The sequence below is a fragment of the Vanrija albida genome, assembly GCF_041260175.1.
Source record: "Vanrija albida strain AlHP1 chromosome Unknown contig_5, whole genome shotgun sequence".
Lineage (NCBI taxonomy): Eukaryota > Fungi > Basidiomycota > Tremellomycetes > Trichosporonales > Trichosporonaceae > Vanrija > Vanrija albida.
Genome location: NW_027191424.1, coordinates 2,614,395 through 2,636,350, shown reverse-complemented (window position 1 = coordinate 2,636,350; position 21,956 = coordinate 2,614,395). Strand labels below are relative to the sequence as shown.

The following is a 21,956-nucleotide window of genomic DNA, read 5'->3' as shown; positions in this document are numbered from 1 at the left end:
GGGCGTGGATGCTGGTGGTGGCGATCTGGGGCCCGGGTGGCTCGTCCGCAGGGTGCACGGTGTGTGGGTCAGTGTTTGGGTTTCAACGAGTGGGATGGGAGGAGTCGAAGTGGTTATCTCGTTGCTTGAGGTGCAATCGGTCGGTCGGGTTGGGGGGGGGGGAGGGTGGAGTGGGTGAGACTGACGGTCCACAACCAGCCAACCAACAACGACGCACCGTCGGCAACGGGTATTCATACTCCGACTAGAAACGTGGCTCGCTCGTGGAAACCACGTGGGAATGCTCCCGAAAGCCGATAACAATGGCAGCCAGGCGACTGACCATTGTCGTCATCGATCGGGTGAGGCAACGGGCAGGTCAACAACTGCCTGCTCACACCCCTCACACCTGCTCGACTCGCCGCGATGCTATCCGCCGTCAGACACCGAATCGCCGCTCCAGCGCTACACGCCGCCCGCTTCGCGACCTCCGCCTCGACCCGCGGCAGCCAATGGGCCAAGGAACCCGCCGCTGGCGGCAGCCAATGGGCCAAGGAACCCGCCGCTGCCGCCCCGGACGCCGTCGGCGTCAAGCCAGAGTCGCTGCCCTCGACCCCGCGCTCGCCCATCCTCGACCCGGGGTACCCCTCGCGGAGAGAGAGACTGCGGTACGAGCGGATTGCGGCGCGCGAGGCGGGCGGGGACGCGTGGAAGGCGGACCCGTTTGGTACGTCGAAGAACTAAGACGCCGCTCACGCCAGCGCGCATGTCGCTCTCCCCGAAGCGCCAGTGCGCCGCGACGACCGAGACGCTGCCGATCGACTTCATGGTCAACCTCCGGCCGGTGATCACGCGCTCTAGCGGCGAGGGGACGCCGTCCGAGGCGCACGAGCTCACGCTGGTCCCGGACCGGATCGAGCACCCCAAGTTTGCTGCCAAGAGGCCGGGGCAGAGCGTGTGGCTCACGCTGCACCCCGACGTCGTCAACTCGCTGTACGCGCCGCATGGTGGGTGTTCCTCCCGGCTACGCTGACCCCAGGCTCGCTCTGGCGCAAGGTGCGATACCTGTCGCGCGACCTGCTCGTGAGCCGCCGGCTGCCCGAGCAGATCAAGCACCAGCTCGTGAACCGCGTGCACCAGGAGCTGCAGCTGGTGCGCGAGGCCATCGTCGCCGTCTCGCGCAAGCCTCCGGCCGGACAGGACCCGAGTAGCGGGGCTGTCGTCTCAGCGCTGAACGCGGACGAGGTGGCGCTCGTGCGCGCCGGCAAGGCGCCGCGCTCGACCAAAGTCCTGGCCGTGCTCGACTTTACGAGGGTGAACGACCACACGCCGGCCTCAGCCTCTGTGGTGGCAGAGTACGCCGACGCGCCAGCAGAGAAGGGGCAGGCCGAGCTCGTGCGCGGCGTCGCGGTGCCCCTGCTCACCAACGGCAAGGGCGAGGCCAACGTGCCGCTCTACCCCGTCAAGCTGCTGTTCGGGGAGCGCGCGGCGACACTCGCGGCCGAGGTGCGCGCCGTGCTCGCCGCCGAGGCCGTGTACGCCGCGACCTCGCGCGGGGACAAGCCGAAGGCGAAGAAGCATGAGAGCGCGGAAGCGGTGGCCGCGACCGACGAGGTGGAGGCGCATCGCAAGGACGAGGAGGCGCTGCTTGTCGCCATCCAGGCGCCGTGGGTCCCAGGATGGCGCCGCCCCAACGACATTACCGTGCCGCTGGCGATCGTGCTCTGGCGCCTCGCGCTGTGGGAGGGGAACGGGTGGAAGGCGGCGGAAGAGAAGTAGGCTGGAGGTTGTACGACGGTATGCATGGGTCGTGACTGTACCGCGGGCAACGCTCGCCACAATCATTTCACACCGCGCCCTCTCTCTCTCTCTCACGCCAGCCGATCCCGCGCGGCCGATTCGCTCGCTGCGCTCGCTGCCCTAGTACGGCGGCGCCTCCTTCTTGCGCTGGTTGCAGCTCGCCTCGGTCCACCACGCGAGGTCGTCGGCAAACTTGGGGAACGCGCGCTCGAGCGACGCGCCGCCAGCGCCAGTGACGTTGTTGGCCTCGTCGAGCGTCTGCGAGATGTTGCCGACGGCGATGGTGCTGGGGGTGTGAGTGGGGTGTGGGTGTGGGTCGTGGGTGGTGGACGCATGGGCGCTGTCACGGCGCCGCTGACGCCCTCGATCCATGCTTCGCCCCCGGCACCTCCCCCCCCCGCTCGCTGCGCTCGCTGCTCACCTCGAGACCACCACCATGCCCATCTCACTGAGCATGTGGTGCCAGATCGTGCCCGCGCGCACGCCGCTGAACCGGCCGGCCGAGTACGACACGATGGCGGCCGGGCGCCAGAACCACTCCTCCAAAAAGTGGTCGGTCAGGTTCTTGAGGCCGGGCTGCGGGCCCCAGTTGTACTCGCCCGTGACGAAGACGAACGCGTCGGCCGCCTTGATCTTGGTCGCGAGCACCTCGAGCTTGGGCGGGGCCTGGCCGGCGGGGTACTCCTTGTACATGCGGTCGAGGATGGGGAGGCCGATCTCCTTTGCGTCGACGAGCTCGGCGGCGGCGCCGCGCGCCGCGAGCGAGCGCGTGATGTAGTGCGCGAGGCGGATGCCGACGCGGTCGGAGCGGTACGAGCCGTAGAAGACGAGGATCTTGTGCCCGGCGCTGCTGATGGTCATTGTGGTGAGTGGGGGGGAGTGTGTTATGAGGTGAAAGGATGTCGTGTCGACGGTTGTCGTTGTGGTTGCCGGAAGGCGATTCAAAGTACGTCATTGTGTCATGATGGACGCGGGGGGCGGGGGCGGGGGGAAAGGCGGGGTTGTTCGTACGGCAAGTACCACGACTACCGCTGTTATCACAAAGCACGATGGTGCTCGAGAGATGTACGATGCGAGATGTCTGCGCCGCGCGCGAGGTTGTTGAGCAGCACGACATAGCAACGCCTTATCAGTGACGACTTCGTCGCCGCGTCGGTCCCTACAGCAGGCCGCAAAGTCGCCGCTGCGGGCACTGCGCGGCCACTCGCACAATGTCCAGCTACGCCTATCCGCAGCGACGCCGCCCACATGCACGCAGGGCATATCGCTACAGACGACGTGTCGAGGCGAGGCATGGCATGGCGCTGCATGCATGCGCTCGCTGTTCATCGCGAAGCGCTCGAGCCTGCCTCTCCTCGTGCCACTGTCGCGTCGCTGTGCTCGCTCGCTCGCTCGCACCCGCCGCACCGATCGGTCGTGGGTGCGGGGGGTCATGGTGCATGGTGCCCTCGACACGCCCAAGTGATCATCACCTCGCCCACCTCGCCCACCTCTCTCCCCATCACCACGCGCGACACACAATGGCCTCGCTCCACGCTCCATCGCAACGTGAGCCGCTTCCCGCCGCCGGCACCGCTCACCGCCCCAGCCTTCCTCCTCGAGGTGCACTCGGCCGCGACCTTCGACACCAAGGGCTTCGAGGTGGTCCCTGGCACGACAGTGCTCGCGCTCAAGGTGAGGCCGGGGGTGCGTGCTTGCTGACGAGGGAGGGCGCGTACGCTGCTGCGGCTGGCGCGGGCGTCGACCAGTTCATGTGAGTGGGCTCTGGGGTTGGGGTAGGGAAGGAAGTGGCCAAGGCAGCGGCGCTCACGCCCTCACGCAGCCTGACACGGGGCAACACTCCGCTCGAGGCCGCGCGCACGCTCGCGTCGTACGGCATCACGGGCGGCGTGCTGTACGTCGTGTGGAACTGTGAGTGCGGCATGGGGCGGGGGTGTTGAGACGCGGCGGCTAACGGAGCGGCCCAGACTGTGCCTGTTAGCGGCTACCCTGTCCTGGATATGCATGCGTTGAGCCTAAGGGATTGCTGGGCCGCTTGCCTGCGGATTACGAGACTCCCGCCGTCGTTGGAACCGGGGGGGTCATGGTAGCGCATCAACCACGAGCCGAGACGAGCGAGTACGAGGCACCCGCACCCCCAAACACCGCTCCCCCTGAGGCGATGGCCGTCATCCATCCCCTTGACGACGCGACGGGCCGCTTCCTCCGCGGCGGAATGAGGTCGCTGTGTGCTTGACTGCTGCCCCGGCAGCATGCGTCGAGAAGAATCAACGCTCCCGTTGTGGAAGACGGCGTACATCCTCGTCAGTCATGCCTTAGACCCGAGAAAAAACAAGGTTAAGCAAGATGAGTGTGGCGTTTTCCTCGGTCTGTGACTCGCCCTCGCTCTAACCCCCTCACCCTTTCCTCCTCCCTGAGCACCCCCGACGACCGACGGAGAACAGCACAGCCCTGCCCCTGTCACAGAGCAGCTTGTGTGCGTATCAAGACGTTGAGGCACTCGCAGCGTGGCACAACGGCTGCGGGTGGGCAACCGGCCGGCGAGGGGGAGTGCGTCGCGTCGTCCTCCTGCCTCAGAGGGAGCGCGAACGTCGCTGCCCGCCCCCATGCCGCCGGCGGTGGAGCCGCTCGTCCGCCTAGCCCTAGCTCCCGAGCATCGGCGCCACCCACACATTGTCACTTTCAGGGGTCGTCATGAGGGTGGCTGAATGACCGGCCGGCCGCGCCGTGTCGCCACAGTTCTCGATGACGGCCGGCGTCGCAAGACCACTCAAGGGAAAGGTACACCAGGCCTCTTGCCAGTGGGTGCTCACCCGGCGGACGGGAGGCGACCTCCAGCAGGCCGAGCCGCCCCCCGCTGGTTACGACGACCTGCGGCAGCCAAGATGGCCACTTGTTCCCCTGTTCCTTGACCCACGCACGAACTGTAGCGGACGCGACGTGAAGACGAGGCATACAATTGTCGACCGCCTTGCCTCCTCTCAATCCACCACCCCCCCCCCCCCCCCGACCCACAATGATAGGCCTTGGTGCGCGCCCCGAGCGCATCACCATCCGGCGGCTGGCGCTCGTGTTCCTGTCTATCACGGTGATACTTTTCGTGTTTGAGATCCACGTACGTAGTCGCCGCGCAGCTGGGGGTTGCTGACGATCCAGAGCTTGAACAAGGAGAGACCAGGAAAGCTTTCGCAGACCGTGCTCAACTGGGCGCTTCCCCAGACCGAGACCGACGGCACCAGCTCGACCCAAGCTGCGCTGCACGACGGCCAAGAGACGATACTCCCGACGGCCCGAGGTCGGGTTCTCGTCACGGGCGGCGGGGGCATGATCGGTACGTGCTCGGCAGCCAGCCACACTAATTCAAGGTAAACGCCTCGTGCGGCGCCTCCTGCAGGCCAACGTCCCTGTGACAGTGCTCGACGTCATCTTCTACGACGACGAGGTCGACGAGATCCGCACGGCGTACCCCTCGTCCGACCTGCGCGTGGTGCACGGCGACATCCGGGACGGGGCAAAGCTCGCCGAGGCGGTCGAGGGCGCGTCGGGCGTGGTGCACCTCGCCGCCGTGTCGCGCGTGCTGTGGTGCCTCGAGAACCTCGAGGACTGCAACGACGTGAATGTGCGCGGGACGGAGATGGTGCTCAACGCACTGCCGGACAAGGGCTGGTTCATCCAGGCGAGCTCGCGCGAGGTTGGTGGCGGGTGTGGCACTTTGGCGATCGGCGATGCTAACGTTATTAAGGTTTATGGCGACCCAGAAACCCTGCCGGTCGTCGAAGACACGCCGCATAACCCGGCCAACGTGTACGGGCGGACAAAGGCGTTTGCGGAGGACGTGATCACGCGGCACGTGGATGTGGTGACCAGGGCGGGGAGCAAGAAGCTCAACGCGATCATGCTGCGGCTGTCGAATGTCTACGGCTCGGCAAAGGGCCACCCCCAGCGCCTCATCCCAGCCATCATGAACAATGCGCTGTCGAACCGCCCGATCCAGATGGTTGGCGGGAATCAAAACGTGCGTCGGGGCGGTGACATGCGTTGAAACTAACCCCGCAGCTCGACATGGTGCACGTCGACGACGTGGTCGACGCCTTCGCGCTCGCCATCACGCGCCTCGACGGCAAGGCGCGGTCCTGGCTCGGCCGGTCGCACGGCAGTGTCGAGGTGTTCAACGTCGGCACGTCGAGCAGCACGACGGCGATCGAGCTGATCCGCAAGACGCTGTGGCTCACCAACTCGAGCTCGCCGCTGCGCGTCCTTCCGGCCGACGACCGCTTCCCGAGCCACTACGTCGGGAGCACGGACAAGGCGTCCAGCGTGCTCGGGTACAAGGCGCGCGTGAGCATCGACGCGGGGCTGCACGCGCTCGCGAGCGACACGCTCGCGGAGACAGTGGCGTTCCTCGCGCGGCGGCAGCATGAGCCGCCGTTCGAGTGTGGCGCGCCCAAGGCCTACTCCGCCGCCGACGTGCTCGCGCTCGACGGGTGCACGGCGACGCTCGCCCTGCGCGGGGAACACGGTAAGATCCTGTACAACCGCTTCATCCGGGCCGGCAAGGACGACACGCACAGCTGGAACGGGACCAACAAGTGGGAGGACAGTGCCGAGCCGACCGTGTGGGACGTGCGCGCGCGGCGTAGCGGCGACGGCGAGGTGCTGCTCAGCTTCCGCTTCGCGGAGAGCTACAACAGCGGCAAGGAGCGCATCGACGTCAACCACACGCTCGGCGTCCCCGAGCCCGTGTGGAACGAGGACGCCGTGACCGAGTTCCGCGCGACCGTGCACCCGGAGACGGGGTACCTGCGGCTAACGCGGCCCGACGGCGGCGAGCTGCAGCTCTCGCGCGAGCGGCGGCGGGCGGCGCGGCAGTCCCACGATACTGCGGCGGATGAAGCCCCAGAAGCCTACAACATGCGCCTGACGCCCGTCTGCTGTGCCGGCAAGCGCTCGCCGCTCCCGTTCTTCCAGGACGACCCGCTCGCCTCAGCAGTGCTCGACACGCGCGGGCCCGACCCGCACGCGTTCAACGCGAGCCAGATCGCGCGCCAGTGCGAGCGGTTCGCGCGGGCCGAGGCGCACGCGCGGCGGCGGCTCGCGACGCTCGCCGCGACCTCACGCCCCATCGTGCTCCAGCAGGCGGCGCTCCCGCTCGGGCGCGCGCCAGACTGGCGCATGCGCCGGCTCAAGGACGTCTGCAGCGTGCAGTGCGGGCACCCGACGCTCTGCGTCGATACCGGCGACTGCATGTGCACGCACGTCGCGCAGTGTGTGCCCCGCGCGCGCTTCCCGTTCGCCCACGTCGCGGGTACCAAGCTGTTCAGCTACCCTGCGGCTCAGCGCCAGACCGACGCCGCCGACGTGCTGGTGCACGACGTCGCGCGCATGTCGTGGGCGAATGTGCTCAACCCCGACGCGCGAAGATACTTTGCCAGCAAGCCCGAGTATCCGCTGCTTACGGCGGTCAAGAACCCCGACGACATCGAGGCGATCAAGGCCAAGCCCGAGAACGAGTTCTGGCAGCTGCGCAACTCGCCGTTTGGGTGCTTCAGCGCCGACACGGTCATGGAGCGGGCCGCGTGGCAGATCTCGCAGCGGTTCCGCGAGGACGCGAGCCTAGCCTTTGTCCCGTTCTACAGCTTTAACCGGCAGATGATGGTGCGTGGCAAGTGGCAAGGTGGCAGCTGACACGCCCAGTTCCCGTCGGTCCTCAAGGCGATCGACCACGCGCAGACGCAGCTCGCGCGCGCGCCGCACGAGATCGACAGCGCCGACATGAGCATGACCTTCACGCACGACGTCGGCCGGTGCAACTCGTACCAGATGAACATCCAGGACCTCAAGCTGGGGCACCAGGCCGAGCCGGCGCGCTGGCGGCGCGTGATGGCCTGGCAGCCGATGGGGGACACGAACACGCCGTGCTACGAGCCGGACCAGGACGTCGTGATTCCGAGCCGTACGTGCCTGCAGGAAGCGCTGCGGGCTGCGTTCTCGGACGTCGCAAAGGTCAAGCCGGCGAGGCAGCGCGCCGTGCTCGCCACGTTCAAGGGGAGGAACCTGCTCGCCGGGAGCGTGCTGCGCCAGAAGCTCCAGTGCAAGCGCAAGTTTGGGCCCGGCGCGCTCGAGGGCGCGGATGCCCTCGAGACGTGGTGGGGCGAGCTGAGGCCCGGGAGCGACTACCTGCAGACGATTAACGAGACGGTGTTTTGTCCGGTGCCGCGGGGGACGACGGGGTGGGCGACGCGGACGATAGACGTGGTGTATGGGTGAGTCGAGCCGGCGCGCAGCGGCGGCGAGGCAGCGCCTCCCTGCTTATCCCCACTGCCTCGCCCCCAACCCTTCGCACACTCGCTGACACTCGTGTCCAGCGGCTGCATCCCCGTCATCTTCGGGCACGCGACGCACCACCCCTTCTGGGACGTGCTCGACTGGTCGCGCTTCGCCGTCTTCGTCGACGAGTGGGACGTGCAGCGGGTCGAGGAGGTGCTGCTGTCCTACACGTGGGCGCAGGTCGAGGCGATGCAGGCGAACCTCATGCTGGTCCGCGACGCGCTGCTGTACCCCGCCGAGCCAAGCCCAGGCGGGACGATGGACGAGGCGGTCAAGGAGAAGGGGCCGTTCTGGTACGCCGTGCACTCGGCCTACTTGCGCAAGGTGACGCGGTATCCTACCTAGCCGCGACGCGCGAAGCGCGGCGCGGCGCGGCGTAGAGGGGGACGTAGACACGACCATAGACATCATGCCACTGTATCATACCACTTGCAGGCGGGGCCCGGCGCGGGGGGCTTTGAGCGGTGGGTGGGGTGGAGCGCGCGTCATGTCGCGCCGTCGTCGCAGCGAGTGAGCTAGGCTGGGATGTCGCGTCGCCTTGGCCAGCCTAGCCAGACTGGCGCGCCGACACTGGGTGCCAAGGCGAGCGACGTCACGAACGAGCGCCCAGTCTCAAGCTCCGCCCCGCGGCCAAGCCGGCGTCCGCCGTCGCCCGTCACCTCGCCTCTATCGATAACCCACCGCGGCCCCGCAGCGGGCCCCGCACCCCCCGGCCAGCGCCGTCGCCCGTCAAGCGCCGACGTGTCGGCCTGGGCATGCTTGGCTCTCATGCAGCAGTGCAGTTCCAGCATTGCATTGTTGACATCATGTGGTCGCTTGGTCCGGGCAGCGCGGGGCTGGGTGGCACGGGTGGCAAATCCCAGGCACGGGTCTCACCCACCACACCACCGGACCATGGCTCATGCTCCGGCCGGCACTGAAATCTTGCGACATGGCTGGCACAACATGCCCCACTTGTTGTATGGGGCTGCGCGTGCTGCATGCAGTAGATATAACCAGGAGCAGTGTCGACGTACGTTGCAGCAAGCACCACCGCTCAAAGCCAAACAAGCCCAACCACCGCGCTCGCGCCACCACAACCTACCACCTACCACCACAACACTCCGACACCCCCACACAATGTCCCGCATCGCAGCCTGGGCCGCCCGCACCGCCACCCTCAACCGCGCCGGCGCTCTCGCGCGCGCCTCGACCCCCTCGCTGTCGACCAGCCTGTCGCAGCGCCGCGCCGCCGCCGCTGCCACCGCGTCCGTCGGCATGGACCTCCAGGACGAGGCGACAGAGGGATACCACGCCGTCCCGGCCTTTACGTTCAAGCCGTCTGCGGCTGCCGCCGTCTTGCTCTCGGGCAGCACTGGCTCTGTGCGCTTGTAGTGTCGCTTGAGGCTCGCCTCGCGCCACTCGGCCCACGACATTAAGACTCAAAGACTTGGACCACTTCACCGCCTTAAGGCGACACATACCTGCATCCTCATTCCGGTTCCCTCGCCTGTACCCTTTGTATATACAATAGCAAGCATCGCATGTCATGAATAAGAAGTAGCTGTGACACGAGCTGGTGTGGTGTGTGTGGTGTGGCGAGGACCATGTGGTGCCGAGTGAGACTGACCACGCCACCCGCCACGCCCCGGAGCTTGCCTGCTTGCCTGCCACCAACACCTTGTGACCGGCCCACCGCACGCCGCATGACGCACGCTGCATCCCATGCACTCGCTAACACTCGCTGCCCTTGACATGAAACCGCGGCGTAGCATCGCATCGCATCACGCCATCCCGTGACCATCGCCCGTGACTGCAGGATCCGACGCGCCGGACCGTCGCACGGCGCCCCGCAGTGTGTGGCGCGCCGAGCGGTCACGCCGTCGCCGACCTGTCCCGCCAACCCCCCCCCCATGGCGCGCCCAGCTTCACGCGCTGCCGCCCGCCGCCCCGCCTCCACCCTCCACCTCCAACCACTCTGCCGCGCCTGCCTTTGCCTCTAGTTGCTCGCGCTGCATCCACCCCAACTGCTCAGCGCCTATGCCCCGCGGTCCCCACAGCGGCCTCCTGCTCGCGCCCTCGCGCCCGCCGGCTGCTTCGCAGCCAGCGCTCGCTGCCTCGCCGTCGTCACAATTATGTACATCCTACACCTCTACCCATGATCGCGCGGGCAACGCACACTGTACGCCCGCCGCCCACGCATGCTTTGACACCAGACCATTGTGTGATGCTCGCAAGTCAGATGACTCGCACGCCCTTGCTTGTTGAAGAAATTTGAAACAGATGAGTGTGATGGTTACGCCGCCTACGACGAGTACGGGTTGCCTGCACAGTCAGTCTCACCCTCGTTCCAATCCCCGGCACACTCACAGGCATACACAACCAGCACCGGTGGGCTCTTGGCCATGTCGGCCGTAATGATCACCGGCAGCGACGACAGCTCCTTGATGTCCTGGATGCGGTGGCCGTTGCCAGTCTTGCGCAGGCCCTCAAACGACAGCGCAGTGCGAGTCGCAGACTTGTGGTACTGGGCAGACTTGGCAGACACCGTCGAGTCGTCAAACAGCGCGCTCGTGTCCGCAGCAGGCGCAGCACCCGTCGCGCGGCCCTCGTGTCGCTGCTTGATCTTGAGCAGGTGCTCGTCGTCGACAGACTGCGTAAGGAAAGACAGCACGTCCGTCGTCGTCCAGTACAGCGACAGCACATTCGTGTGCTCGTCAAACACGCTGTTCTCCAGCGGCATCTTGTCCACGTGCACGCGCTTCTCCAGGCCAAACTCGGGCACCACAATGTCAAACGCCTGGTCGTACACGGCAGTGACGTGCGCCTGGCGGATGACCGGGCCGAACCGCTCCGAAAGGTCGCTAATCAGCATGCACAAGAACAAGTGCGCCGACTGGTCCTGGGCGAGGCGGGCGCTCTGCCGCTTCATGTTGCACTGCTGGGCAGCCTTGGCAATCTGGTCGCGGTCCATGTGGAACTTGACGTCGCCGGGCGTCGGGCTCTGCAGGCATGAGTCGAGCATGCGGTGCGTGAGCACGTCGGCGTAGCGGCGGATAGGCGACGTGAAGTGCGTGTACAGCGGCACGTTCAGAGCCCAGTGCGAGTACTTGGCAATGTCGAGCATGCCCGTGCAGAAGTATCTGGCAGTCTGCAGAGCCTTCTTGCCGAGCAGGCGGAGGCACAGCGCGGCCTCCTTGTCCTCGACCTTGTCAAACGACTTTTGCAGCGTACCAGCGTTGGTGGCGTCGAAGTCGTAACCAAGGCGCTTGGCGCGCTTGACAAAGGCCTCGATACGGCGGTCAATCGGGGCCTCGTGGCGTCGGAGCAGTGCCTGCTCGGGCAGTCCGTTGGCAATGACCGCCGCGATCGACGTGTTGGCAAGGATCATAAACTCCTCAACCAGCGTCGTGGCGCCCGTGCGCTCGTCGGCGTGCACGTCAATCGGGCGTCCAGACTCGTCGAGGGTGAACCTGAGCTTGCTGTTGCTCGCAGTCATGGCACCGGCCTCGACACGCCTCTCGCGGAGCTTGGTCGCAAGGTCGTTGATCAGCTTGATGTCCTTCTCAACATCAGACGCGTTGTGCGAGTTGGACACCTTGCCCGCGGCGAGCGAACCGCCGTTGAGGACCGTGGCGGCGTCGTCGTACGACAGCTGCGCCGTCGACTTGATAATAGTGCGCCTGTACGACCTCTCCAGCACGTTGCCGTCCTTGTCCAGGACGAAGAACGCCGAGAACGCAAGGCGCTCGACATCGGGGACAAGGCTGCAGAGCTGCTCGGCGAGAAGCGGGGGCAGCATGGGGACGGCACGCTGTACGAGGTACACCGATGTGGCACGCTTTCTCGCGTCACGGTCGAGCGCCGTGTTGGCCTTGACAAAGTAGCCGACGTCGGCAATGTGGACGCCGACGGTGAACGTTCCGTCGTCTCCGGCCTTGATCGACAGCGCATCGTCGAGGTCGCGGGCCGTTGCCGGGTCGATTGTGAAGATGCGCTCCTCGCGCAGGTCGAGACGGACCTCGTACTCGCGCTCGGGCACGCTCCATGGCAGCGGTGGCAGGCACTTGAGGGCAACCTCGCTGAACTCTTCCGTCGGGAAGTTGCAGTCTTTGAGGATGGCACTCGTCTCCACCTCGGAATCACCAATCGGGCCAAGCTCCTCGACAAGCGTGCCGAAGGGGTGGAGCGAGGTGATCGGCCAACGCTTGATGGTCGCAACGAACAACTTGTTGGCATGGGCCTCAGGGTTGTCGATAAAGTCAACCGGTGCCTGCTCCGTGGGGATGGCGATCAGAGGAACACGCTTGTCGGTAGGCTTGAACCACACAATCTTGGGACGCGGCTCGGGCTCGGCCGGGGCAACCTTGCGGTCTCCCTCGCGCTCGCGGCGCTCCGCCTCCTGCTTCTCCTTGGTAGCGGCCGACGAGGGACGGAGAACACCGAGCTGGCCAGAGAAGAGCTGGCCAGGCATGCGCTCCACAACGGCAACAACGTGACCGGCGTACGTCGGCTTGGTGTCGTCGTTGACCTCCTCGTCCTCGAACAGGGAGAGACCCTGTCCCTCGACCTCAATGTCGTCCTTCTTCTTCTCCAGCTTCCTCGAAGCCGAGGGCTTGGGGTCATAGCTTTCCTCCTTCTTGCGCTTCTTTTCCTCCTTGTCCTTTTTGGTGCTCCAAACCTCGTCCACGTCGAGCAGCTCGACAGCGACGATGTCGCCCTCGAGCGCACGGTTGCGGTCCTTGGAGCCACAAATGTAGATGTCAGCGTCGAGAACGTCGGTGGCGACGTAAGCATCCGAACGGTTCTTCTTGTTGACACGAAGGATACCGACGACAAGCTTGCCGGCGCTGAGGAGCGGTGGGAGCGAGGCCTGGGGAAGGTAAGGGGCAAAGAGCGACTTGCGCTGAGGACCCTGCGCCGTCTGCTGCAGCTGCATCTGGAATGCCTGCTGCTGCTGCCAGAGCGACGACTGACCAGCCGGGGCCTGAAGAGTGGTAGCCGCCAACAGGTTGGGAAGCATGTTGGGGAAGCTGAACGAAGCCATCTTGGCGTGGCCGCTACCAGCGGCAGCACGGAACTGAGCGAGGGATGCCAGCTGGGCCTGGGCCGAGGCGAGGTCGGCAGTGGCCGCGTTGCCACCGTTGCCGCCGCCGCCTCCGTTGATACGCCAGTTGCCCGACTCGAAGCCAGATCGGCTGCCGGTGCGCTGGTGGCCGCCAAACTGGCCCGCGGGGATGCTGATCGAGCCACCATCCTCGACGTACTCTCCACCAAACCCGAAGCCCCTGCTGAACATGTTGGTGCTGTGACGACGGGAGTGTGCGGCGGGGATGGGAGGAGGAGGCATGTCGCCGAGAGAGCGAGCGATCGGCTGCTCGGGAGGGGCGTTGAGGAGGGAACCGTATGTTGTGTCAACAGGCGAGGTGGCCGTGGCCGAGGCGTTGGAGCCGGTGCGGCGGTGACGGGCAATCTGCGATGTCGAACCTGGCGACGAAGACAACGAGCCAATCTTGTCAAGGCCAGACTGGCTGCCGCGGTTCATCAGGGCCTTCTGCTTGGCCTGTAAGGCCTCAATCTGCCTCTGAAGCTCGAGCTTGACTGTCAGCTATAGGTCATTTCATGTACACTCACCTGCTCCTCCATGGCCGGAGTAAGCTCGCTGCCCGAGCGCTTGTGGGCACGGGCAGCGAGGCCGGCGAGGCCAGTAGCAGCAGCACCTCCGATGCCCTCGCTGCGGTTGACGACGACAGGTGGGCTCTTCGGCTCCGTACCACTCTCTCGTCGCTTGCCGAACGTGAAACCGGGGTTCAGCTGAGGCCGGCCGGTCGGGCCAAGGGAAGGCGTCGTCTCTGGGGAGTCCTCCTCGAAGACGGCAGGTGGGCTGGCCAGAGGCGCGGCACTGCGAGTCGCCTCCTCCTGCTGCTGAGCCAGGAGGAGCTGCTGCTGCTGATGCAGCTCAAACAATCGCTGCGCCTCGACGAGTTGGGCAGTCTGCTGTTGCTGCTGTTGCATGGCCGCCCGCTGAGCTGCGAGGGCCTGGAAACGAGGTGCGATGAAACCCGCGTCACGCTGCTGCTGAGCGGCAATCTGCTGCTGGACGATCTGCGCTTGGAGAAGCTGGAGCTGGAGCTGCTGAGCCGCCAGAAGCTGTTGTTGCTGCTGGAAGGCATCCGGCGAGAAGGAACCCAGATCATCGCCACCTTCGGCGCCGGGGAAACCGGAAGCGGCAAGAGGGAAGTGTGGGAGCTGGGGGAACCCTCCCGGCTGGGGGATGAAGCCGCCAGGCGGTGGGCTAGCAAAGTTGAACGGCGATGAGACCGACTGGGCAGTAGAGGTTCGCCTGCCGTGCGCGGACCCAGTAGGTGACCTCGAGGGGGGAGGTGCGCCGACCGAAGTCGACAGCGTGGCGGTGGGAGCAAGCGGTGAGTTGCCAGAGCGCAACGAGCCGGGCGTGAAGCTCGGGGCGTCGGCCTTGAGCTTTGTGGACGACGAAGCACCACCAGCAGTAGGAATAGAAACCGGTGCAGAGGGCAGCGTCGCCGACTGGGGTGGGGTCGAGGTGGTGGGGCTCACCGACGCCGCCTTGTCGTTCTTGGTGCCGCTGACCTGGCGAGAGCCGGGGTTCGAGTTGGTGGGGGAGATGGCCTTGAGGTCCGAGATCATGCGCTGCAGGCTGCTCAGAGCGTCGCCGCCGTGGGTCTCGACGTGCTTTTTGGTGGCGGCGGTGACAGCCGCCTCCATTGCGTCGATTGGTGGAGAAGTGGTGGCGCGAAGCGACCTCAGCTCGGGCTCGGCAGGGGCTGCTTTGGCCTCTGACGCCGCTGTTGCTGGGGCTGGGGCTGCCGCCGCCGCCGCCTCCTTGTCCTTTGCTTCCTTCTTGTCCTTTGAGTTGTCGGGGTTGTTCGACGATGGGCGAGGCGCGCTGGCGACCCGGGTAGAGTCACGACGGCCCAGAGGCTTCTCGTTGCCGCCCTTGGTGCGCGTGCGCTTGTGCTCGGGAGCAGCGGCAGTCGAGGGGATGTTGTCCTTGCCCCTGCCACCGCCCAGGCTAGTGCCGCCGCTTATCGTGGTCGTGTTGCCGCTCCTTCTCCGGCCATCGACTCCACCTGGGGCTGGGCCCTTGTTTTGAGACGTGTTCGAGTTTGAGCGCGAGATGGACGCAGAGGAACCGGGCGATCGGTGCCCACGGCCACCACGCTGCGAAGAGTTGCTCCTGCTCGATGCGGAAGAGTTTGAACGAGCGATTTTGGGCGGGGCGAGGTTTGTAGTTGTTGCGCCGGGGTTGGTTGACGACGTCGTCGCGCCGGCCGCGGATGAGGCTGCGGCGGGCGCGTCGGCCATGTCTAGCTAGAGTAATGGAACGAAGCGGCGAGTGATGTTCAAACTGTTCTGATGCAAAAGGATCGCGAGGAAGGAGGCAGGGGGGAGGGAGGGAGCAGGCGGTGTTAGCGCAACGCTTGGACCCGGGGCAGCGAGGGAATGTTGTCAATGGGGGGTTGTGTCTGGGTGGGCCAATGGGGCGAGCGTGGTCGTGCGGGCACGGGGTGGTCGACTTGTTTGGCCCAGTGCAAGTGTCGAGGACAGTGGTGACTGCCTGTAGAGTGTGGGGGGGTGGAGAGGGGTGGTGGGAGTGCGAGGTGGAGCCAGACTCACTCGATGTTGAATGCGGAGACCTGGGCGGCGGCGGCGACGGCGTTGAATGTGTCGCACAGCCTCGTGGTCGTCGTTGTTGCGGGGGGGGGAAGATGGAGGAGGAGTTTAACAGGCGTGAAGCGAAGGCAGTCAAGAATGAGCGAAGGGGAGGGAAGGAGTGAAAGAGGAGAAGTGGCCTGGTGGGTTGTTGTTGCTTTGCGAGCGTTGGTCGTCGAGGAGAGAGAAGAGGAGGAGGTGGGGATGGGTGACAATGGTGCGTGTGTGCAGTGGTGCGTGCAGTGGTGCACCAGCCAGGGTGAAGCCATAGGTGTGACGACGACGGTCCACTCCAGATTCGGCGAGCGCAGGTGCATTCTGCCAGTCACGCGCCTGCCCGCCTGGCTACAGCCTACCAAGTATGACGGGGCCAGAATCCAGCTGGCCGGCCAGCCCAGACGCCGCCGCCGCCTCCTCCTCCTCCGCCGTCGTTCCTTCCGACGCCCCTGCCTAGACTCTGGCGCGTTCGTCGCCGCCGTCGCCCGCCCCGCCCCGCCCCGCAATCGCCGCAACCGGCCAACAAGTCAATGTAACCGGGTATCCATCCAATTGATAAACATCAACGTAACAATCCATGCACCAGTATTATTACTTTATTACCGAGGCAGAAAGCAGCAAGCAGTACCGAAAAAAAACAACGACGCGACGCGACTGTAACAATGCATGGCCGAGTGCACCGGCGACTATCGCCCCCCCGTGCGACCACTACGCCGAGACACGCTAGAGGACCGAGCGTTGCGCCAAGCGCACCTCCCTCCCTCCCTCCCTGCTGCTTCCCGTCTCTGACTCTGCCTTCCTCGTCTTCCTTCCTTCCCCATTCGGCAGGTATTGTGCCAACGGCCTTGGAGAAAGACGGAGGTGCGCGCTGCAGCAGATGGCCGCTGCACACGTACAAGAACGGTGATCGCCAGGTCGGGGGTGGGCCACCCCGACAATGACCGGCGCTGGAGGAGGGAGGGGGGGGGGGGAGGAGGAAGGAGGGGCGAGCGACCAGTGTCTTGCCGCCTGCTGCATCCAGGAGCAGCGCCGTCACTGTGCCAAAGCTAGGCGTCTGACAATGAAACTGTCGCGGACCACCTTGGTTCGGAGCTGCGCGCCGCGACAGTGCTGCGACCAAGGGCTGTGTCGAGCACGGGCCACACGCCGAGAGTACAATACTGTGCGACCTAAAAGCCACCAGCCAGCAGCGCCGATCGCTTTGTGGCAGCACCTGCCTGTCTATAACTTTTATCCTGCTCGACCCAGTCTCGACCACGTCGAGGACGTCGATGCTCGGAGAATTCAACCAATGCTTGACGTCAGTCAGTATGGAGAAAACATGGACGTCAGTGCGTCATGGACCTCGACAGAGGCAGTCTATGGGGCTCCCAAATGACGTGTGGAGGGTGGTGCTGATAGGTACGATGCTTGGCGCTTTACCTTCCTCCCCCCTCCCTCCCTCCACCATGTCGGCGACGTCGGGCTTCAAAGCAAGACGTCGGACCTCACGCACGTTTGAGACATTCCTGTCCCCAAACTAAATCCCAGCTCTGCATACGCGTGAAAACGCCACGCCACTCCACGCGAAGCTCGCCACGCGTACGCACACGGCCCGCCGGCAGCATTCAATTTAGCCACGGGAACGCAGGCCGTGCTCTGGAAATAGAGCCACTGGTCAAATCAACAAATCGACCGCCAACGACGGCAGACCCAGCTCCACCCGACGACAATGCTGCGGCTGCAGCACTCCGGTGAATGACACAACAACAACGATAATCGCTTGCTTCAACTTGTATCCCAGCTAGCAGGTGCTAGCCCACCATGAAGTTTGGCAAGGAGTTTCAGCACCTGCTCGAGGCGTCCGACTTTCCAGACGACTGGAAGCACTCGGCCATCGAGTATGGCAAGGTAAGGGGGGCTTACCCTGGGGCGCCGCTGACGGCAGCTCAAAAAACTCATCAAGAATGTCGTGGCCGAGCTCGAGGGCATGGGGCTCCCGCCAGAGGTGCTGCACAAGCTGCTCGTAACGGAGCAGGGGGCGGCAGCAGCCACGGTGGCGGGGGCTCCAGCCCAGCCGGCGGCACCGGCGCCCGCCGCGATCCAAGAGCTCGATGACAACGACGACATGTTCGAGTTTGAGTTCGAGTCGACGTCGCTCTCCCCCGAGGTGGGCAAGACGCACAAGCACAGCCCGAAGGAGGTGCTCCTGGACCCCGTGTTCGACGACGACGGCGAGGACGAGGAGGAAGTGGCTGGGAGTGTTCCGAACGGCGGGTCGCTCGCGCCCCGCAAGTTCCGGCTGCGGCTCGTGTCCGACGCCGACGGGGGAGGCCTGGGCACGACGCCGCCCGCGCGCCCCATGAGCGTGACGGGCATGCTGCGGACCATGTCGGAGAGCGATACGCGGATACCCACGTTCAACGACGAGGCCGCGGCCAGCCCGCCCACGCACCGCATCATCAAGCGCGCAGAGGGCGTCAAGGCAGAGTACGTGCTGGCGGGGGACGAGAAGAACCCGGTGCCTCAGATCCGCCTGCACGTCGCGCACCTCGAGGTCGGGAGCGGGGCCAACACGCCGGACAGGAGCGACTCGACGCCGCTGTACACGACCGACACGGACACGGACGAGGAGAGCGACGCGTTTGCCGGGCTCGAGGAGGCCATGTCGCCCAGCACGCTCAAGACGCCGCGCGCGGCCGGCATCCCGCCCAGCCCGACGCTCAAGCACATGCGAGCGATTGCGTCGCCCATCTTCGCGCTCGCGAGCGGCGCCAACCTCCAGGACGGGATGGGCAAGCTGTCGCTCGGCGAGGCGATGGGGCCGAGCGACGTCGATGTCGAGGTCGGCGGCGCCGACACGCCGGTGGGGCCGGCACGCGCGACGATCCATGAGCTCGCGTCGACCGAGAGCCTGACGCCTAGCCTGGCCGGGCCGTCCACGCGCGGCGCGCCCGCCGAGTCCCCGCCCCTGTCGTCGTCGGAGCGCGAGTTCATCATCCCGCTACACTCTGACGAGGCGTTCTTCAACGTGCTGACCGCGGCGCTGCGCTCGCTCTCAGAGTTCCACAAGGAGCAGCAGGAGCAGTTCCGCAAGGCGACGGCCGCGCTGTGCGGCATGATATCCGCCAGCATCCAGCCCGGCGACGGGGTCATGGTGCTCCCGACCCCGCTCAACTCGTCGCCCGTCGACGGGCTAGTAAAGTACGAGTACCACTCTGCCGCGCCGTCGCAGAAGGACCTGTACGCGTGGCGCGAGATCTTCAGCCTGTGGATCGAGAGCGAGATCTTCGAGTCGCAGGCGGAGCGGGACCGCGGCGAGCGGAGCGTCGACGAGGCCGAGCGCCGGCTGAAAATCTTTGCAAACGAGGTCGTCAAGCGCGGGCTCGGGGACAGGCGCAGCATAAAGGGCAAGCGGAGCCGCAAGGCGTGGGACGAGTTCCTGCGCCTCAACGTGCTCCTGCTCGACCTGAAGCGCTTCCAGACTGCGAACATTGACGCCGCGCGCAAGATTCTCAAGAAGCACGACAAGCGCACCGCGCTGACGGCGAGCACTGGCCTCTCGGCCTTTGTGCGCCAGACGCTCTCGGCCCACATCACGGCCGACGGAAACGTCACCACCTGGGTCTTTTACAACACGAGCCTGCCGCATGTGCTGCTCGCGAGCTTGACCGACACGCTGCTGCCGTAAGTGCCGGCCCGAGACGCCGCTGACCACCCTCCAGCATCCTCCCCAGCCTGGACGACTACGCGTGCCTCATCTGCATGTCGATCGCGTTCAAGCCCATCCGCCTGACGTGCGGCCACCTGTTCTGCGTGCGCTGCCTCGTCAAGATGCAGCAGCGCAGCAAGGAGAACTGCCCGCTGTGCCGCGCGCCGAGCGTGCTGCTGGCTGACAAGTGTACGTCGGGGTATACCCAGCATCAGGCAAGCTGACCCCTCACCCCCAGCATGCCTCGACACCGCGCTCATGAACTTTATGAAGGACTGGTTCCCGCGCGAGGTAAAGGCCAAGCAGAGGGAAAACTCGGACGAGATCGCAAAGGAGAGCGTCGAGTCGGCCGGGATGGACCACCGGTGTGTGGTCATGTAGATGAGAGCATTGGGTCGGCATTGGGTCTTTGGTTTATTGGTATATTGGGCTATAATGCATGGTGCAGTCGGTTACCTGACAAGATGTCGAGCCCGGCCACTGGCGGTGCCTCCAGATCGCGCCGCCAGATCAGTCGCTCGCGCTGTGGACAGCCGTGGACCGACAAACCGCTGGGTAAGCGGCGACTTGCGCTCCGTTCTCCTAATCGCTCGGGATGCAGTGCACCAGGCTCGAATGCGGCGAGAGTGGCACCCTGCTCGAGGCCAGCGACGACTAGACACAACTGCTCGACGCGAACGAGGCGCTTGTGGCTGTGCCCCGTTGCCGCCGTGCCGAAGCGATGAGCTTTCCAACCGCCGCCACAGTCAGTCTACCAATGCACCCGGCCCACCCCTGCCCCTGCCCCCGCCACTCTACCACCATGCAATGCAACTGCTACCGACTACTTGCGCGCGCGGAGCATCTGGACCTGCTGGACGCGCTGGCGGACCTGGGGTTGTTAGCAGGGACGAAGCGCAAGGGTGGGGGACCTCCCCCCACCTCCTGCCGACCGCTTCGCGGCCGGCCGGCGCACTCACCTCCTCCTTGAACCGCCTGCGATGCCTCTCGGAGCGGAGGCGGACGCGCCGCTTGGCCGCCGTCTCGTGGTACTCGAACCGCTTAAAGTCCTTGCGGACGTTGCCGACGCTGAGGCGCATCGCGAGGTTCTGGTACGTCTGCGAGTACATGTTGCCCGAGCGCACAGGGAGCGAGCGGCCCGAGAAGCGCGTGCCGGGGAACGCGCGGCCGGCTGTGAGGGTGCTTGCGCGCCACCAGGCGTCGGCGTTGGGCAGGTCCGGCACGAGGTGGGACGCATCGGGGAGCGCGATGCGCGACGGGTCCGAGCTGGGCGCGGCCGTGTTGAAGAGGATGGGTTCGGGGGCTGGTTCCGGCGCGGAGAGGGGGTCGGAGGGCGAGTCGGTGCTCGACGAGGGGAGGGAGGAGGAGGGGGAGGAGGGGAAGGTCGAGTTGAAGCGCGCGTACGCGAAGGCGAGCGGCGCGGCGCGCGGCGCCAGCGGCAGGGCTAGCCGTGGTGCGGTGAGCGGGGCGCGGGCGACGGCCGTGCGGAAGAGGAAGGCCATGGTGGTGGGGGTTTGTTGTCGAGAGTGAGCTCGACTGGACTTTTGGCACAAGACGAGCCGAGGCGTAGGACAGAGCCGGAGACATTGCCAGTGGGATTAATGAGAATAAGTATTGGGTATATATTCCACGCGGAGGGCACGTGGGGGCCATGTTGGCGCTCGCCATGACGTCACCCCTACCCCCTCCTCCCTCCCTCGCTGTCGTCTCCCACATCGTATGCATGCTACATGCTACCGCCTACACCGCCTAGAGCTTGTTGTACACGTCGATGGCGGCCAGCGCCGCCGCCTCAGCGGCACGCGCCGAGCGCGCGCTCACAGCCCTGCCATTGACCGACACGGCGCCGAGCGAGCCGTCGCTCAGCCCCGCGAGCTCGGCGCGCACGTCGGCCGCGCCGGCCTGGTCCGGCCCGTCGCGCGCCACATCGAGCGAGGTGCGCGGCGACGTCGCGCTGGGCAGGGGCACGGTGACTGCGATCCCGCCCGCCTCAGCGACGGCAGCGGCGAACACGCTGCCAGGGGGCGCGAGGACGATCGAGTAGGCGCCCGGGTCGGAGGGGGCGCGCACGCGCGCGAGGGCCGCGCGCAGCTCGCTGCCTGGGTCGGCGAGGAGCGCGCGCTCCTCGAACGAGGCGGTCGTGGGCGAGGCCGGCTCGATGGCGGGGTACGAGCCGGAGGGGGAGATGAAATCGACGTCGAGGCCCGCCCAGCGGAAGGCCGTGAAGGGGCGCAGCGTGTCGCCCGGCTGGTGGCCGTCCGCGGCTGAGGGGGACGAGGCGATGGCGATGGCGACCTTGGGGCTGGGCATTGGGTGGGTTGGGGGGGAGGGGGGAGGAGAAGGAGGAGAATAAGAAGGAGAGAAGCACGAGAGGAGGTGGGTCGGTGGGTCCACAGCCAGGCCACATGACGCCTGCCCCGATGACGATGCCGATCTGCCTGGGCATGTGGCAAGGTGGCAGCGTCGCTGCGGGCTGGACAGAGCATGCGTT

General features: G+C 66.0%; 8 protein-coding genes across 8 annotated transcripts; 4 read left to right on the top strand and 4 right to left on the bottom strand.

Moving 5' to 3' along the window:
* Positions 1–405: 405 nt before the first annotated feature.
* Positions 406–1,758, top strand: Q8F55_007187 (uncharacterized protein; the record flags this gene model as incomplete). Its single annotated transcript, XM_069355626.1, has 3 exons — positions 406–706; positions 741–986; positions 1,019–1,758. 3 exons carry the CDS (start codon positions 406–408, stop codon positions 1,756–1,758), a joined length of 1,287 nt encoding a protein of 428 aa, XP_069207697.1.
* Positions 1,759–1,899: 141 nt separating this feature from the next.
* On the bottom strand, positions 1,900–2,640 carry Q8F55_007186 (uncharacterized protein; the record flags this gene model as incomplete). The annotated part of the gene is made up of 2 exons (XM_069355625.1): positions 1,900–2,065; positions 2,201–2,640. 2 exons carry the CDS (start codon positions 2,638–2,640, stop codon positions 1,900–1,902), a joined length of 606 nt encoding a protein of 201 aa, XP_069207696.1.
* Positions 2,641–3,299: 659 nt separating this feature from the next.
* On the top strand, positions 3,300–8,451 carry Q8F55_007185 (uncharacterized protein; the record flags this gene model as incomplete). Its single annotated transcript, XM_069355624.1, has 11 exons — positions 3,300–3,327; positions 3,368–3,453; positions 3,489–3,532; positions 3,602–3,690; positions 4,803–4,894; positions 4,936–5,110; positions 5,145–5,470; positions 5,522–5,794; positions 5,836–7,434; positions 7,474–8,042; positions 8,145–8,451. 11 exons carry the CDS (start codon positions 3,300–3,302, stop codon positions 8,449–8,451), a joined length of 3,588 nt encoding a protein of 1,195 aa, XP_069207695.1.
* Positions 8,452–9,225: 774 nt separating this feature from the next.
* On the top strand, positions 9,226–9,480 carry Q8F55_007184 (uncharacterized protein; the record flags this gene model as incomplete). The annotated part of the gene is made up of 1 exon (XM_069355623.1): positions 9,226–9,480. The coding sequence occupies one exon, from the start codon at positions 9,226–9,228 to the stop codon at positions 9,478–9,480; it is 255 nt and encodes an 84-aa protein (XP_069207694.1).
* A 910-nt stretch (positions 9,481–10,390) lies between these two features.
* Positions 10,391–15,429, bottom strand: SSD1 (Translational repressor; the record flags this gene model as incomplete). The annotated part of the gene is made up of 3 exons (XM_069355622.1): positions 10,391–10,410; positions 10,456–13,681; positions 13,720–15,429. 3 exons carry the CDS (start codon positions 15,427–15,429, stop codon positions 10,391–10,393), a joined length of 4,956 nt encoding a protein of 1,651 aa, XP_069207693.1.
* Positions 15,430–17,577: 2,148 nt separating this feature from the next.
* Positions 17,578–19,846, top strand: Q8F55_007182 (uncharacterized protein; the record flags this gene model as incomplete). Its single annotated transcript, XM_069355621.1, has 4 exons — positions 17,578–17,664; positions 17,702–19,440; positions 19,479–19,654; positions 19,704–19,846. The coding sequence occupies 4 exons, from the start codon at positions 17,578–17,580 to the stop codon at positions 19,844–19,846; spliced, it is 2,145 nt and encodes a 714-aa protein (XP_069207692.1).
* A 442-nt stretch (positions 19,847–20,288) lies between these two features.
* Q8F55_007181 (uncharacterized protein) lies at positions 20,289–20,967 on the bottom strand (the record flags this gene model as incomplete). The annotated part of the gene is made up of 2 exons (XM_069355620.1): positions 20,289–20,336; positions 20,425–20,967. 2 exons carry the CDS (start codon positions 20,965–20,967, stop codon positions 20,289–20,291), a joined length of 591 nt encoding a protein of 196 aa, XP_069207691.1.
* A 247-nt stretch (positions 20,968–21,214) lies between these two features.
* Positions 21,215–21,775, bottom strand: Q8F55_007180 (uncharacterized protein; the record flags this gene model as incomplete). Its single annotated transcript, XM_069355619.1, has 1 exon — positions 21,215–21,775. One exon carries the CDS (start codon positions 21,773–21,775, stop codon positions 21,215–21,217), a length of 561 nt encoding a protein of 186 aa, XP_069207690.1.
* Positions 21,776–21,956: the final 181 nt, after the last annotated feature.